General features: G+C 39.7%; 1 protein-coding gene across 1 annotated transcript in view; it reads left to right on the forward strand.

The window, feature by feature from the left end:
- Positions 1-17107, forward strand: part of TFEC (transcription factor EC) — a 36532-nt gene that overhangs the window by 8073 nt on the left and 11352 nt on the right. The window contains exons 2-4 of the mRNA XM_034769001.1: positions 5725-5839; positions 6744-6797; positions 10472-10547. Coding sequence (XP_034624892.1) covers positions 5725-5839; positions 6744-6797; positions 10472-10547 — 245 coding nt within the window. The remainder of the gene's footprint in view (positions 1-5724; positions 5840-6743; positions 6798-10471; positions 10548-17107) is intronic.

Raw genomic sequence — 17107 nt, forward strand, 5'->3', positions numbered from 1 at the left:
TTGGGCATTGTGTGGAAACAACAATTCACTTCACAGTACTTCTATTTGATAGAACTGGTCTGACTGCTTTCATGGGTGCGGATTTCTCTGACTTTTCTTACTGAGTTTAGGATACTTTTGCTCCCTAAAATGCTGGCGGTTTTAGGGAAACTTTTACTTGTGACCTGTGGCTCCTCGTCCCACGGGGCTTATAAATTCAAGCAGGGAGTTATGGGATCAATTATAAGTCAGAATTTTTAACATCTTTTTTTGGGAGGTTAGGGTGCCATTATCTTAGTGATGGTTAGGCCCTTGCTCAAGAAGCCACCTCTTGATACTATTTTTTCTTCTCCCTGTCTGAACATTTCAGTCCTGTTTGTTTGCTGTTTATTTTGCCTGAATATGGCAGAGTGATTGGGCTAATGCTATTTATCCAATGCTTTCCTAGCGACTGACAAAGGACAGATGTCTATGCTGATTCTTTTAGGTCTATTCCCTGTCTTTGATACCATTGACCACAAGGTTTCATAGAATCACCTTGTTCCTCAGCTGGAAAATGGTAAGTTACATTCGGGTTCCGCTAAAGTCAATAGAAATTTTGCCATTGACTTCAATGGGGACCAGATTTCAGTGGTCTCTCTCTTTAACGGCTTTGTTGTTATCTTTCAAAGTGGTTTTAGAGGGCGATTTGGGGCAACTGTTCATCTTCCCAAGGTGTTTCTCCACAAGCCTTCTTTTAGACACTCCTTTTTAACACCTACATGAAGCCTTTGGGGAGATGGGGAGATTATTTGGACAGTACTGCCATCAGTCTGTGGATGACATGCAGCTCTGTATCTCATTTTTATCACATACAAATAGGGTGGTGGCTTTGCTTTCCCAGTGCTTCATTGAGAATGGAACATAGAGGAGAGAAAAACTGTCTGAAGTTTAATCTCTGTGAGACAAAGGTGATGTTAGTGGGTTGGGAAATGATTCTGGGCCTTTTATATCAGTAGTGGAGACTCAGGCCTGGTCTACACTACAGAGTTAGGTTGATGTAAGACAGCTTATGTCACTCTAACTATGTAAATGTCTACACTAAAATTTCATTCCAACCGATGTAATTCACACACTACACCAACTTAATAACTCCAGCTCCATGAGAGCTATGGAGTCAATGTCAATGTAGTTAGGTCGACGCAGTGTCAGTGTAGACACTGTTGCTTACATCGACTTCTTGCTGGCTTTCAGAAGCTGTTCCACAAAGCCCCACACTGACAATTCAATCTGTGCAAGCAGTCCTGGTGAGGACGTGTGCCATCTATAAAAGGAGCAAAGTGTAGACATGTACAAGTGATGTAATTTCTGTGCAGCTGTATGCTGACATAAGTTAGGTCAACTTAATTTTGTAGTATAGGCATGCCCTCAGGGAGTTTGTCCACCCTTTGTTGAGGTGATTGTCACTGCAGAGGTACTTTTGAACCCCCATCTGCTCTTGGGCTCTCATGTGCAATTCATGGTTAATGCATCATTTTTCATCAGCATCTAGTTAGATGCCTGTGATCTTTTTTCTCAGAGTTGGACCTTGTCATTATAACTCATGCCTTTGTGATTAGATGGTGGAGATTTGATTATATCTATATGACAGATGGCTTAACTCTTGAGTTTTAGATGTGTTCTTCAATTTAAGTCATCTGTTCATATCATCCATCCCATTCTTTGTCATCTACACATTCTTATTTAATGGCACTGGTATCTGTGATGGGGCAGCATGCTGCACTCCTGCCTCTTCCATGAACACAGACCACACTGAGACATTCTTGCTTGTAAACACCATCGTATTGTTTATATATAGTGTTTTAATTCCTCCCCAATACATAGCAGTGCCACAATACCTTAACAGACTATATCTCAACTTTCCCCAAAAGGGGTCAACGTGTCTCTGCTCAGAGGAACTCCTTTATCAGGCTCTCCTAGCCTTCTGTTTCTCTCCTTCTCCTTTCCCCTGAGCACTCCTTGCTATGCCCTTTTACACAATTTCCCTGTCAATGGGCTAATTGGCTCATTGACTCTCTAACTCCAATGTGGCCTGGTAATTAGGTACACCTCTGCCCAATTAGGCCTTCTCCAGGGCAACCTAATTAGCATTAGTTTCTTCCCCCTAACATTACTTTTTTCCCCCTTTAATGGGGGTTCTACCAGGCATCTGCCCCTCCTTGCCCCTCAGAGTCTTCATCTTGGATCCTATTACAGGGGCTATCCATTCTGCACTCACAAAACTCACATTTGGTGGGTGGGGGTTCTCCCCATAATTCTTTCTCTGCCTGTGGTCATCAAACCAAGGGCAGCCTGTTGAGCTGTTCTCTCCTCCCACCCCCATTTACACCTTCTTTGGTGATGGGTGGTCATACTTGCCCCTCTGGCTCCTGGACCTCTGTTTCCATCTACTACTCTTGCCACGCTACATTTCTTGCAATATTTATCTGCGGACTGGCCCACCAGATCCAAGATGGCTTTAACCACGTTATAGTCTCTTGGATGCTCATCACCGAAACCCGTATATTCTGCCTGTGCTTCCTCAGTTAAATAGGCTGCTAGCCAGAAGTCCCACATTGTTCTGGCTCCCACTGTCACCCTTTCAAAAGTAATCAAAAATGCATCAGGGTAGTCTGCCTGTTCCATCTTATCGAGTCCTATGCCCTGTGCCTAGTTTCTCTTTTCCATGGTAGGACTCAGCAATTTAAACTTTGCAGGAATTGTTGCTGAACCTGGATTTGCTCCCATATAAATTCCTGCCGGCTTTTTTGCTGCTCTGCCTACCAGGCAAGCAAGGACTATTTCTCTGTATGGTGCAATTGTTGGAAGGCCTTCAGTGTCTTCTACAGGTCTTCTACAGATTTCCAGTCCACACAGATACAGGCACTATCCCAGACAAGCCTCCAGGTTGTGACAGGGCAGCATGGTGCACCCCTACCTCTTCCATGAACACACTACACTGAGATCTTCTTGCTTGTAAACACCACTGTGTAGTTTATTTACAGAGTTTTAATCCCTCTACAAATACATAGCATTGTCTCCACACTTACACACTGTATCTCAACTTCCTGACCCAGTCTCCAAAAGGGGAGGGGGTTAAGGTGTTTCTACTCAGAGGAACCCCCTGCCCTCCACCCTCCCATTGCCAGGCTTTCCTAGCCTTCTGTTCCTCTCTTTCTCTTTTCCATCTGAGCACTCCTTCCTGTAACCTTTTATATAGCTTCCCTGTTAGAGGGGCTAATTGGTTTATTGACTATTCCCAATCTGGCCTGGTAATCTGGTGCACCTCTTCTAATTAGGCCTTCTCCAGGAGAACCTAATCAGTACCAATGGTGAGCAGAGTGCTGGCTTGGTGCTAGCCCTCAGCACTCTGTTACATAACATTACAAATTATAATGTATTTCCATTACTACGATATTAATACCTGGTTTTGAATATGTATGCATAGGTGTATGAGAATTTTACTGCAGTTATTTGAACAAATCTCATTTGTTGGACTATTTGTATGTAAGAAAACTATTATTTTATTAATAGTTATTTTCTCCCCGTCATTTCACTAAAACAATAAGACTAATCCCAATAAGGGCCCAATCCAAAGCCCATTGAAGTGAATGGTAACATTCCCATTTGGAAGATTTTGGATTAGGCTGTTGGAAGTTATTGATTTAATCTAGTGTCAGGAGGCCAAATTCTGCATTAATTTACAGTAATGTAATTCAGAGGAGTCCCTAAATATACACCTGGAGCTGATACAAAATCCACTGTCATAGTTCAGTTATAGTATGACTGCAACACAGACATTGCAAACTTAAAACTATAATAAATACTTCAGTATTCTTTGGTTCACTACTCAGGAATGAAATAAAGGTGCTTAAGATGGGAATGTGCTTAGCTTTCAAATCCTACATATTAAATGTAGCTTGTTCTTGAGTAATACTCAAGTGAATTCCGAACATTCTTTAAAATTTATTTGCATTGAGAGATCAAATATTTAAGCGGATTTTCAAAAGTGATTTGGCGTGGTGATTTCTAACTGTGTTTAGGAACGTTCAGTGCTCTGAAGTGTTAGTCTTCTGATAAGGCGCTTTGAAGTACACAGGTGGTATTATTTGTATGTGTGCAACATGTGCAATGGTAGATTCATTCTACCACTGGTTATTAGGAGCATTTGCAGTGAACTGGACACTCAAGTGGAAAATCTTTAAAATTAAAGAGATTTCCTCCCCCTAGAAGATAAAGCTTCTTTGTAATTAGATACATAAAATGACTCACGAAAGAATATAGTAACACTAGCATGGGACAGATAAGCATTAAACAAATCTTTACCATAGTACCTTAGTCCCAAGCATCTTGCAGTGAGGTACGTGCCCAATCCTAGAGAAGGTACAGAAATAGTTAATTAGGGGCTTAGGAACGTAAAGGGAAGGCAAGGGAAATCTAGAGGAGACATCCTGAGGGAAAGAGGTAGAAGAACTGGAAGTGTTTTCCCAGCCCAATCCCATGATCAAGATGCAAGAAAGAACTGGGACAATGAAGGTCTACACAGTTTAAAAGAGACTTTGTATATTAAGGACAGTTTACTTTCCCCCAACTAAAACAAACTGTTTTTGCTCTTTTCATCTACCTTTTTTTAATTTTTTTGGACCAGACTGACAAAAGCCCCAGCCCTAGCTCGTTGTACATTGGCCATGGGTGGAGAAATGCTGTGCACAGTAGTTGTGTGTGCCATACAATGGCAGAATACAATACTTGGCATCTTTTCTTCTCGTTTTCCCTGTCTTATTGTCTGTGGGGCTGGCTTGAGTCACATTTGTACACAGCTTTTTTTCACATGGACACACAACAGTGTTTAATTGTAAGTCGGGTGCAGGGATAGTGAGTGATGAAGGGTTGATTATATGGGATTGGAGTCTAAACTGTTCATTTCTAGATTTCCAGATCTGGGTTTTATTTTAAAAGGTTTTAGAATTATTCAAAGAAAAGTTAATATCTTGGGGTGCTAGCAGGAATCCATAGAAACACTCTTTCAACCTTCACTCCCTTTTAACACATTTTTTGTTTTGTTTTCAAGTATCATATCACATTTCACAAAGGAAGGAACAATACGATATCATGTACAGCCAGACATGGTAGAGCTGAATCAAGGCCATTAGAATATCTGGTCTATCCTTGTCACTTTGCAAGATTTGCCACAACAGCATGTTCTTCAGTGCTCTGTTCACTCCTATTTTAAATGCAATCGGGCCTTAACCTCTTTATATTGTTAAAGCATAAACAATCTGAAATACTAATTCTGAGTTCAATGGTGTGGTTAAATTTTCACTGGGGACTAGGTAAAGACCAGCAAAGTTCTTTTCCCTTTCAACTTACCTCATGTTTGAAGTGTAGCTGCAGTAATCTTGTTATTGGAAAATAGGCTACAGTATTATTTCAAAATCAGACACCAAGAGCCATATTCTGCCATCACTCAACATACAAAACTCACATTGGCTTCTATCAAAGTTCTGCATGTGGAACAATGGCAGGCTTTGACCCTTAACCTTTAATTTTATTTAAAACAAGATAATGCAAATTCTGCTTTAGATGCATATATGCAGCTCACACTGAAGAACATGAGACATGAATATGCATCTGATAGAGAATTTTGCTCTTAGCATTTACATATGCTTTTTACCCTTTAAGCTTGTAACATATTTTCCCCCCTATTTTTTCCTTTGTTTCCTTAAGCTGTCCAGTAGCATTTTGGATATATACAACAGGGACCAAGGATTGTCACCTTCTAATATGGGTCTTACAAATGCTTCCTGCCCATCTTCTCTACCAGTAAAAAGGGAAATCACAGGTAATATAGCTCTGGGATTTCGGCATGTAATAATTTAGGAGGCAGTGATGTTTGTTTTAAAAGTTCAGTGAACCTTACCAATAAAATATTTGTGAAATACATAGTATTTTTTGCTTAAGAATTTGCAAAGTGTATGCTCTTTCCTTTAAGGAGTTGAGCAAAGAGCAAGGGAAATGTTTACACTGTGTCCTCTACTTTAGCAACTCCGAAACAATGTGTACTCTGTCATCTTTATGAACATCATGCTTCTAGTAAACCTAATTATTTTAGGAAACATAGAGGATTCTTCCACATTTTGGCTCCTAATCAATAGCATAAATAAATTATTGCCCATTAAATTTGTTCCAGGATTGAACAAATGGCTCTTTTAAAAGCTTACAATAAGTCTATTCAAGGAGAATCTATATTAATGGATTAAGACTTTAAAAGTTACATTCAGTTAATCCGAAGAATGCTAACAACCATGTACAGTTTATTAGTGTCACTCAAAAGAAACAGTGAGTTTGTTCAATATGAATATCTTAGACATCTGATTAACTCTTGCATTATGGGATATACAAATTCAGATTCACATTAGTTTATTGTAAAGGTTGGGGGTGGGGGTTCCTCTTACTGTAAAGTACAGCAAATTGGAGAAAAAAGTACTAAATGTAATGTTCTTTCTTAGCACTAATTTTTTAAATTAAATTGCATGTTCAATAAAGTCTTAAGAAACCTGTCAGATGCACTTGAAAATGCAATACTGGTCAAATGCGCAGTCTTCTTTAGTAATGTGGGAATTGATAAAAATGCTAAAGTTGTTGCCTATAAATGTTGTCTTAATGAAAAGAGGACCTGTAGCAGGGAGAAAGTAGTAGAACTATGACCCAAGGCTGCTTTAATATATGTTACTTTCTGTCATAAGCAGATACACGAGCAATGGCAAAGGAGAGGCAAAAAAAGGACAACCACAACCTCAGTGAGTATATGTTCTACTTCTATATCATTATATGTTGTGTACAGAGAGAACAGAAATGGAGTGTGCCACCTATCAGCTATCTGCTGTTGTCCAAAACTAACAGAAAGGATCTGTTTCTGGAGGGAAGACACAAAAGAACTCCACAAATACATTGCTTTCTTTCCTGAGATGATAAAATAATACCATGCACTTGTTTAACATTTTTAACCTTTGATGTACTTTACATATTTTCATGAATTAATTCTTACAGCATATAGTTATAAATAAAAACTTATAATAAATTATATAATAGTAGTGATTTAAGGTGGCAACCAAGACTGAGGCTCCATTTTTCTAGGCGCTGTACAAATAAATAGCAAGAGATAGTCCCAGCCTCAAAGAACCTACAGTCCAAACAAAGACGGGTAAAGAGTGGGAGGGGACACAGAGATAAAGTGACTTGCCCAAGGTCACACAGTGAGCTGGTGACAAAGCTGGAATGAGAAACATGGTCTGCCGACTCCTAGTGTGATACACTGTCCACTAGACCATACTGCTTTCCTTACTTCTGTGAATTATGTATGTATTATTATCCCCATTTTACAGAATAGGAAACTGAGACCCAACTATTCAATGACTTCCCAATTCTGTGGTCAGCATCAAATTAGGATTAGATCTCAGGAGTTCTTATCTCTCCATCTGCTCAGATAACTTTTGACGTAGGTTAAGCAGGATACTTCCTGACATGGTACTGGGAGTGTAGTATCACCCACCCACCATGCAAGCTACTCTTCACTTGCTGTAGAGTAATTTTTGCTCACTTAGCCTCCCCCCGCCCTCCAGAAGGTATCCTTGTTTCCACCCAGATGTTTGTGGATGGGGCCTTTGGCTTACAAACACACCCTGGAAATCTTTCTGATGGCGGCTGTGGCATCCTTTTTGAAGCCCTGCAGCAGCCACTGCTTGTTTCAGATGATTGGCCAGAAATGGAGTTCCTTCTGAAGGAGGAAAAGACCCAGGTAGGAAACTCCAGGTGTTGCTGAGTTGTTTGGATTAATGAGAGGGAGGAAAGAGAGGAGCAAGCATACATTAGGGGTGCCAAATCTTGTCTTTGCTTAGTTTGCTCCCTCCGACTGCTAGACCATAATCACCACATGCAAATTAGCTAATTAGGCATCTCAGTGGGTGAGAAGGGTGCATTTAATTGTACACAATATTGGAGGCTGGGTTGAAGCCTAGCTATATGTCATGACTACAATATTCTGCCATGGGGCATGTTTCACATTGCTTTGGTTTTGTGTGTACACTTTAGAGCTTAGACTCTATCTGGAGGCTAACCCTACTATCTGTTTGCTTGTACATATTAAGGTATTGAATATAAAGGTTTTGCTGGTCTGATTTAAAAAATAACTCTTTAAAGTAAGCTCTTTTATGAGGATCATATTTTTTAGAGATGGTCTGAAGAGGATTTGAACTACACTAGCATTCAGATACCAGGCGCAATTAAAGTTCACATTTTGTAATTATGATCAAAATTTTGCAAGTACATCTGAAGAGGAACTGGAAAAATAGGCCGCATAAATTTCTGGAACCAAAATCATGGAGATAGGTTTGGATCTCAGAAATCAACTCTAACCTATATGAAACTGTAAGATTTTGGACGGGTCCCTATGGTTTTTAACTTTGTTTTTAAAATAAATGTTGAAGCTTGTTAGGTGTTTCATGCTACACCAGATCAACAGTCACTTCTTAGCAAGTGCCATAATGGAAGGTGTAGTGGTTGATAGCTTTATGCAGTGTTTTGTTTAGTTATCTCAAAAATAAATTCCATGTGTTCACTTTGGAACAAAATGCTCTATCTCCTTGTCCTTGTAATACAGACATGCTGATGATATAACTAGTTTCCTCAGTAATGTGCACTCCCATTGGCAACACATAAAAGGGAGAATACACCCTTTCCTGGGTAAAATTATTAACCAGTAGACTAGACATCCTATTTATGTCTGTCTTCTTATTGTTTCAAAAGAATTAATAGGGTGAGGGAGTGTAAGTTGCCTGATGCTTTGACCCAGATACTTGGCTTAAGCGGCCAGGTGCATTTTCAGAGTCTCATCTCTTAGAAGGTGGCAGGCATCCCCAGAACCATACCATTGGCTTGTCTACACAGTGGGCTAACATGCTTTATTCAGGAGTGTTTTCTAAAGCTCACTAAGGTATTGCTCATTAATTAGCCCACATAGACCCCGCTAGTGCACTTTAATGAAGTGTCGTTTGAAACAATAAAGTGCAGTAGGGTAACTTTAGTGCTCCCCACTAGGGTGTCCATGGACCAATTAATGTGCAACACAGTGTGCTTTAGAAAGCATACCCCCCTAGATTATATTACCCCATTGGGTAGACACGCCTTCATTGTGTAGGTAACTGGAGAAAAGTGGTTTGGAAAGCAAGGGTGGATTCCCTAGATTGGTGAGGGGAGAGGGAGGGAAAGAAGAAGGAGAAAGGGTGACAAGACTGTTGATTGAGGGAGACTCTCATATATCTTACTGGACCGCAATGCTATGAGGATGAAAGGACCTGAGTAGTCAGAGAGAGGGGAGAGTTTTTAAGGGATCAAAGCTGTTTACTTTTCTTTTTTTCCCCTCTGTAACTAAACTGAGAATGTCTTATCTAGCTCATCTTATGAGTAGTGTAAATCTAGATATGTTAAGCAAACTGCTTGTTTTGTTTTCATTTCATCTTCTCTTTGTTTCTGATAAATCTTGGTTTAAGATTGCTGTTGTGTGGGTAAGTTTTATAGACATAACTAAGGAGAGGTGCTGAAGGGTAAAAACTTTCTGGAATGCAACCTTTACTTCGTCTCTATTGAGGGGCATGGTCAGAGATGTCCTCTTCCAGTGATTCACATGGCTATCAGTCTGCAGCAGGTGAACACAAAGGGAGAAGCTGAAGCACTTACCAGGAAACAAGAGTTGGTTGGGCTGTTGGTCACAATCCATAAAGGGAGTTTTTTACTGATTAAGGACTGTGGGATCCCATAATGTTCCTATTGAAATCAATGGCAAAAATATATGGCTCTCAGGATTGAGTCCTACATAGGAAGAATTTGGGAAATGGAAAGTTAAGTATGACTTTATAAGCAAGATGAGCCCAATTCATTCCTAGGATTGTGGGCCCACAGTGGAGGCAAGTGCACCAGCTACTTTGAGGACCAGAAATGGCCATTACAGGCAGGAGAATGGATGTAGACAGGGGACAATCACAGGCACCTAGTACATGTGATACTGGGGTTTCTATGGAACCCCAGCCATAGTAAATGGTGGCAACCTTAACCCATCTGCCCTGAAGTAATGCCCTTGCAGGGAGAACTGCCCCTGTGGGTGGAGGAATATGAATTTGCTCCCTTTTGGACCACAGCGGTAAGTCAGTTGCATTAAAAATCAAAGCAAACCTACATTACTAAGACCCTGAGACAAGTAGGTAAAGGGATGTTGAGCAATACAGGTTTTGAATTTGATTCGGTAACTTATTATTTCTAAGCTAACTACAATATTAATTCTATCATTGTAAATCAGAATCTATTGCACTGGTCCTTATATTGGTCTGCTGTTTTTAACTAATTAAAATGTTTCATTAGGCCTTTTCCAAAGAATGTTTCATAATGAAAATAGTAAATTGTTCTTTTTTTTTTTAAACAGTTGAAAGAAGAAGAAGGTATAATATTAATTACCGAATCAAGGAGCTTGGCACGCTTATTCCAAAATCTAATGATCCGTGAGTTCAACAGTCATTTCTATAATAATGTCTATAGTATAAATATAGAGGAGAAGGAGCAATAAGATAACCATGAAAATGGCTAATAGGATACAGAGACTTTCCCTTCTAGGTCACTAGTTCAAATCCAGCCCAGCTGGTCAGATAGGTAGCAAAAATCATTAACCTCTGATGGCTGTAATGAAAAGAGTTGGTGGTCTTATTGCATTTCCTCAGACAGAAGTCTCCACACCACAAAAACTACCATTACATCTGGGAATAATTGCTATGCCTGTTTGGAGTCTCACCAGCGAGGCCCTGGGTAGAATGATAATGGAGAATGAACTCCCTTCTCATCCCTAGAAATGGTCCCTTTAATGGGATGAAGCAGCATGTGCACTGCTGCTACCTGCTCTTTAGATAAACAGAATAATTCAGTCTCTAAGGCTGTTGATTTGGCACCTTTCATAAAAAACTACATTCACTGAAAAAAGAAGCTGAAAGGCGAGGGAAAATCAGGTACTTTGAATTGATACAAAAATGGCTATAATTTTTATACCAATGTATAAATAAATGTACGGTAACTCAAATGTTATGCTGCTAAACCCTACTGCATTCTCTTAATGTTTATATTTTCATCATCCCTTTTAATTTATTTGTAAGAAAATAGTTTGTGTTGTCAACAGTTCTGTTTAATAGATAGTATCTAAAGATTAGCTTTTGGAAAGTCTTTGCAATCAGCGTGGCCTATTAAAAGAGTCGACTTTCACTCTTTTAACATAGAAACTTTCAAAACTCTTCAGTAAACAAAATGGGAGGAGGGAAGACACACCATAGTAAAGCCTATTGCAGGATTAGCAAGAACAATTCAGTAAGTTATTTAAAGCCTAGACTTTTAGCTTTGGATTTTTCATGTCACTCAGTCAAGCCTAAAGAGTATGCACCAGTATGATTGTGACTTGGATATAATTGGTTATACAAATATTGTGGGTTTCATTTGTTCGTCAGTTTGGCTTTGTGATGCTCAAAATAAAATTTTCTGTTGACACTTCAGCCTTTTTTCCTCAGGGCTAAGAAGTTTTTTTTATTAAATTAAGGATTTTTATAATACTAATAAAGCTGTGTGAGACTTACATAAGTATAAGCGTGGCATGACAAGCCACTTTGAGTGAAATCGCCAATGAGAAAGTTAACACAGTCACAGTCCTTTCTAGGGAATGACATTTTCACAAGCTCATCTTGTTCTCTGGCTTCAATCCAAAATGGATAAAATGGGTATTTTGTTGTTGATGCTACTAATACAATGATGGGTGTACCAATTCAGATAAAGTAAGACCACCCCTGAGCCCCCAAAGAAGATTTTGTTCACATCAGATGTCCTGTATAGACGTATTGGTAATATTGGTTTTAATTTTAGTGTTATATTGGACAGTACTTTAGACCATTTAAATAAAGGATTGTGAGGAAAGATTACTCTGAGAAACAGTGGATGGCACTGTTGGTTTGCAGCTATGAAGTGCAAGTCTTGAACTGTGATTAGAAATGGGCGAGAGCTGCAAACTCCAGATATGAATCAACATTTTTCAAAAGTATGTAGGGGTGTTTGGGTTGAATATTTTGATTTGGATTCAAGTCTTGTTTTGATTTCATACATTATACTGATCTCCTGTTAAAACACATACATTGGCCTTAAATCTGTTGTGGTGCTTCCACAAACACATGATGGATTTAAACTCATGTCACTCAGTGAAGCCTAGAGAGTATGCACCTGTATTTTGGTGATGTCGCTTTACAGTTTTTTGGGAAAAAATAATGAATATGTCACATTTTTGTTTCTTTCGGTACTTGCCTGGTTAAACGACGTGACAGTCACAAAATGACCAATGGATTTGGGTGCCTCCATTTTTAAGTTCCCAAATTGAGGCACTTTGAAAGGGCCTGATTTTCAGAGGGCATGTGCTCAGTACTTTCTGAAAATCAGGCCCCTTTAAAGTGTCTCAATTTAGTTAAGCATCCCAAAATTGAGGCATCCACAATCACTTTTGAAAATGTAGCAAATATAATATATTATGTATATAAATATAGGCCATAATCTAATTTACTACTGTCTGGTCAGATTAAAATGCTTCAACGAATTAATGTATATGAAGTTCCCTTTATTTGTAATGACAAATTATCCTGTGCCTTGAGCCCATCACATCTATCAATTACTGCTTCGTGACATGGTACGTCACCAACTCCCTACACCCTCTATTGAGGCTCTTGTTCTGCCTACCATCCACCTTCCTCTTCTCCCAGTCAGCCCTCTTTCTTTAAAACACACTGCTTTATACTATCAGTCTGTAACTTTCCTCAAATCAATATTGTCACCATATTTACTAATTTTAAAAGATGTTTCTGACACTGGGAACTTGGTTGCAAGGGGAAAAGCTTGGATGATAGTTGGACTAATAACAGTGAAGCAAATCATCCTTAGCATTGGAAGAACAATGCTACTGCAACTGAGGCAGAGTGATTAGAATGCCTATCCTGGATTGCTTCCTTTGAGAAGATCACATTCAAAATCAGGATCAAAAAGGATATTTATAGAGGCCTCTTATGAGGAGGACATGTCTAGAGCCGTTCTGCAAGGGTCTGTCCTGGGTCTGGTACTAGTCAATGTTTTCATTAATGTCTTGGATAATAGAATGGATTGTATCCTTATAAAATTTGTGGATGACACCAAGCTGGGTGGGATTGCTAGCATTTTGGAGGATAGATTTAGAATTCAAAATGACCTTGACAAATTGGAGGACTGGTCTGAAATCAACAGGATGAAATTCAGTAAAGACAAGTGCAAAGTACTACACTTAGAAAGGGAAAAAAAACAGATGCATAGCTACAAAATTGGGAATAACAGGCTTGGTGGAAGTACTGTTGAAAAGGATCTGGGGGTTACAGTGGATCACAAATTGAATATGAGCCAACAGTGTGATGCAGTTGCAAAAAAAGCTAATATTCTGGGGTGTATTAACAGGAGTGTCATATGTAAGACATGGGAAGTAATTGTCTCATTCTAATCAGCACTAGTGAGGCATCAGTTGGAGTATTGCGTCCGTTCTGGGCACCATGCTGTAGGAAAGATGTGGACAAATTGGAGAGAGTCCAAAGGACAGCAACAAAAATGATGAAAGGTTTAGCAAACCTGCCCTGCGAGGAAAGGTTAAAAAAACTGGGCATGTTTTAGTCTTGAGAAAAGAAGACTGGGAGGAGTGTGTGTGTGTGGGGGGGGGGGGGGGGGAAGGGCTGATAAGTCTTCAACTATGTTAAGGGCTGTTATTCAGAGGACTATGATCAATTGTTCTTCATGTCATCAGAAGGTAGGACAAGCAGTAATGGGCTTAATCTGCTGCAAGGGAGATTTAGGTTAGACATTAGGAAAATCTTTTGAACTCTAAGGATAGCTAAGCACTGGAATAGGATTCCAAAGAGTGTCGTGGAATCCTCATCACTGAAGGTGTTTAAGAATAGGTTAGACAAACACCTTCAGGGAATGGTCTAGGTTTACTTGGTCCTGAGTCAGTGCAGAGGGCTGGACTAGATCACCTTTGGAGGTCCCTTCCAGCCCTACATTTCTATGATTCTATGATCTACCTTTACAGGGCAGATTTTGCTTCTTAGAAGTGTTTGTATCTCACTTTTATTTTCTTGTGTCTTTGCTGAACTTGTTTTGATCCAGTTGAACTTCAGGGGGGACTCACTTCTGACTGCATTGAAATCCCTTTTCTTCTTTTTAGTTTAATTTTATGCTTAGTGGCATGGATTATGTTGCTTAATGGAATAGATGTTTTGAATTTGCTTTATCAGTGGGAGAAAACTTGAGGTGGGAATGTTGTCTCTATTAAGTTACAAAATACTTTGTCTTTTTAGTTTAATTTTAAGTGCTTAGATATCCAAGTGATGGGTACTTTCAAAATGCAAAACTATTAACAGGTAAGTAAAATCATTTAAAAATAAAACTGGATAAAAACACAACCAAACATTGATATTTTGCTGAAAATTCAAAACCAGTGCATTTAAATATATGTATTTTTTCCATTTTCCCTTTCATGTGTCTCAGCACTTCAAAGTTCCAGTTCTGATTGGTTAAACCAGGCTCCAGCTGGAACCTGGAAGTGCCAAAATACTAACTATCTCTCTCATGGTATCTCCAGTGAAACTGAAGAAGAAATGGAAAGAATATTTCTTATTCCAGAGCCGTGAGCCGCAGCAGCGGCAGGTACTGGACTCCTGCCCCTCCTTGCCTCCGGCAGCAGGGCTCGGGTTTTCATCCCCCCGTCAGCCCTAATTTGTCACCGTTATTTTTAGTAAAAGTCAAGGACAGATCACGGGCTTCTGTGAATTTTTGTTTATTGCCCATAACCTGTGCCTAACTTTTACTAAAAATAAAAGTGACAAAATCTTAACCATACACATAATATAATAGTCTGGGGTCAGATTATTGTTACAGTAGCACATAGATGCCATGGGCAGTACTGAGGTTTCACTGTGATGGACTAACACATAGGAAGACACAGTAGGGCTGGATTAAGGGGCAGGTGACCCAAGCGACCGTCTGGGGTGCTGGGCTTGGGAAGCACTGGGCTTGGGGTGCTGGTTTTCGTTGTTAGTGACAAAAGGGAAAATTAGAATGTTTGAAGTAAATGTTTCAGGTATTCCATATGCGGTTTCATTTTTCACTAACCTCCTAGAACGTTCTGGATCTTTGTAGAATCTCATGGAACCTACCAGACTTTCTGAGAACTACATTTTCCTCAAACCTCCTATAATGTTGTCAGCCATGCCCTCGCGGGTATATAAGGGACAAGGTATTGCCAGTCAGTCAGTGAGATATAAGAACAAACTGAAGTGAAAGCCCAGCTGCGATATTGGGAACCTTGTTTTATTGTGTAATTGAGAAAGTGTACTTGTGTTTTAAGACTTGAACAGTGAAGTAGTTACTAATAGTTTGGCTTTCTGGAGCTCATCAGGTGAGTTGTCCACTTAACATAATGGTAATTTCCTCAATTTGGTAGAACTCCATGGAAATACAACAATGTCATGCACGAGCACCTACGTCAAGTAGTTTGTAAAAAAGCTATGGACCATTACTGCAGCAAAACAATTCAAAATGAATTGATTGACCTTATGGCAAGGAAGGTGCTTGATAACATATTGATGCAGCTTGGCAAAGCGAAGTACTATGCCATAATAATGGAATGCACTCATGACATTAGTCACAGTGAAAAGATGTCATTTACAGTAAGATTTGTTGACAATGAGGATGGCTGTATCCAAGTAAAAACACTTTATCTGTTTCCAGTCCATGGATGACTCTACTGGAAAAGGCCTAACAGAACTATTTATGAACATTTTGAATGAGAGTAAAATAAAGCTTCGAACTGCTGCAGCCAAGGCTATGACAATGGCACTAAAATGAAGGGAAGAAACAGGGTTGTCCAGGCAAGGACCCTTGCACTGAATCCAAGAGCTTTCGTCATGCCTTTTGGATGCCATTCCCTCACCCTGGTTGTGTCAGATGCAGTGTCGTCTTCTTTAGATTCAGTATCTTTAGATTACAGCAAAATATATATCTCCTGTTTTCAGCATCAACTATTAGATAGAAAATCCTCATGAACAATGTTACAAATCTGCCTGTGAAGCCACTAAGTGACACTCACTGGGAGAGCTGTATTGTCAGCATAAGGCCAGTGAGGTACCAAACGACAGAGGTTTACAAAGCCCTGATGGAATTGGCACCGTCAAGTAAAGCCAAGGCCGGAATCTGACACGAGATGCACAGCCTGGCAAACTAGAACACCGATTTCAAATTTCTGGTCTCAATTATAGTTTGCCATGATCTCCTGTTCTAAGTAAACATTATAAGCAAGGTATTACGAACTCAGTCGATGGACATTGCGACTGCTACTACTTTGATGAGAAGCTGCCTTGCTTTTGTTGTGGCCTACAGAGACAATGGATTTGAAGATACCATCACTGCTGCCAAAGAAATGGCAGACAACTTAGGAGTTGAATGTATCTTCAAGGAAACTTGTATTCCTCAGAAGAAGAGATAGCTTGGCTATGAGGGCAGAGATGACGTGATGGGAAACTAGGAAGAGGGAGTTTTTTTGCTCACTTGTTGACACCACTCGAGTGTCCATCGAAGAAAGGTTCAGATAAATGAAGCACCACAAAAAGACCTGGGTGGTTTTGTATGACCTTAGTAAGCTGCTGGTGGACAGGAAAACACTCTTGAATAATTGTACTACCTTCACTGGACACTGACACATGGGGAATGTTCGGACATCAATGATAAAGACCTATACATCGAATTAGACATCTGTTACATTTTGCGACATGGGAAGCATTCTCCATTCCAAGTTCTCCAGTTCATTCATGATGCAGAGCTGAAGGACACCTTTCCTACTGTGTGGATAGCTTTGAGGATTCTGCTCATGCTGCCAGTCACAGCCACGAGTGATGAGCACAGCTTTTCAAAGCTCAGGCTCATTAAAACTTATCTTCGATCGATGATGGTCAACAAGATATTGACATTGCTT

The sequence above is a fragment of the Trachemys scripta genome, chromosome 1 (genome assembly GCF_013100865.1).
Source record: "Trachemys scripta elegans isolate TJP31775 chromosome 1, CAS_Tse_1.0, whole genome shotgun sequence".
Lineage (NCBI taxonomy): Eukaryota > Metazoa > Chordata > Testudines > Emydidae > Trachemys > Trachemys scripta.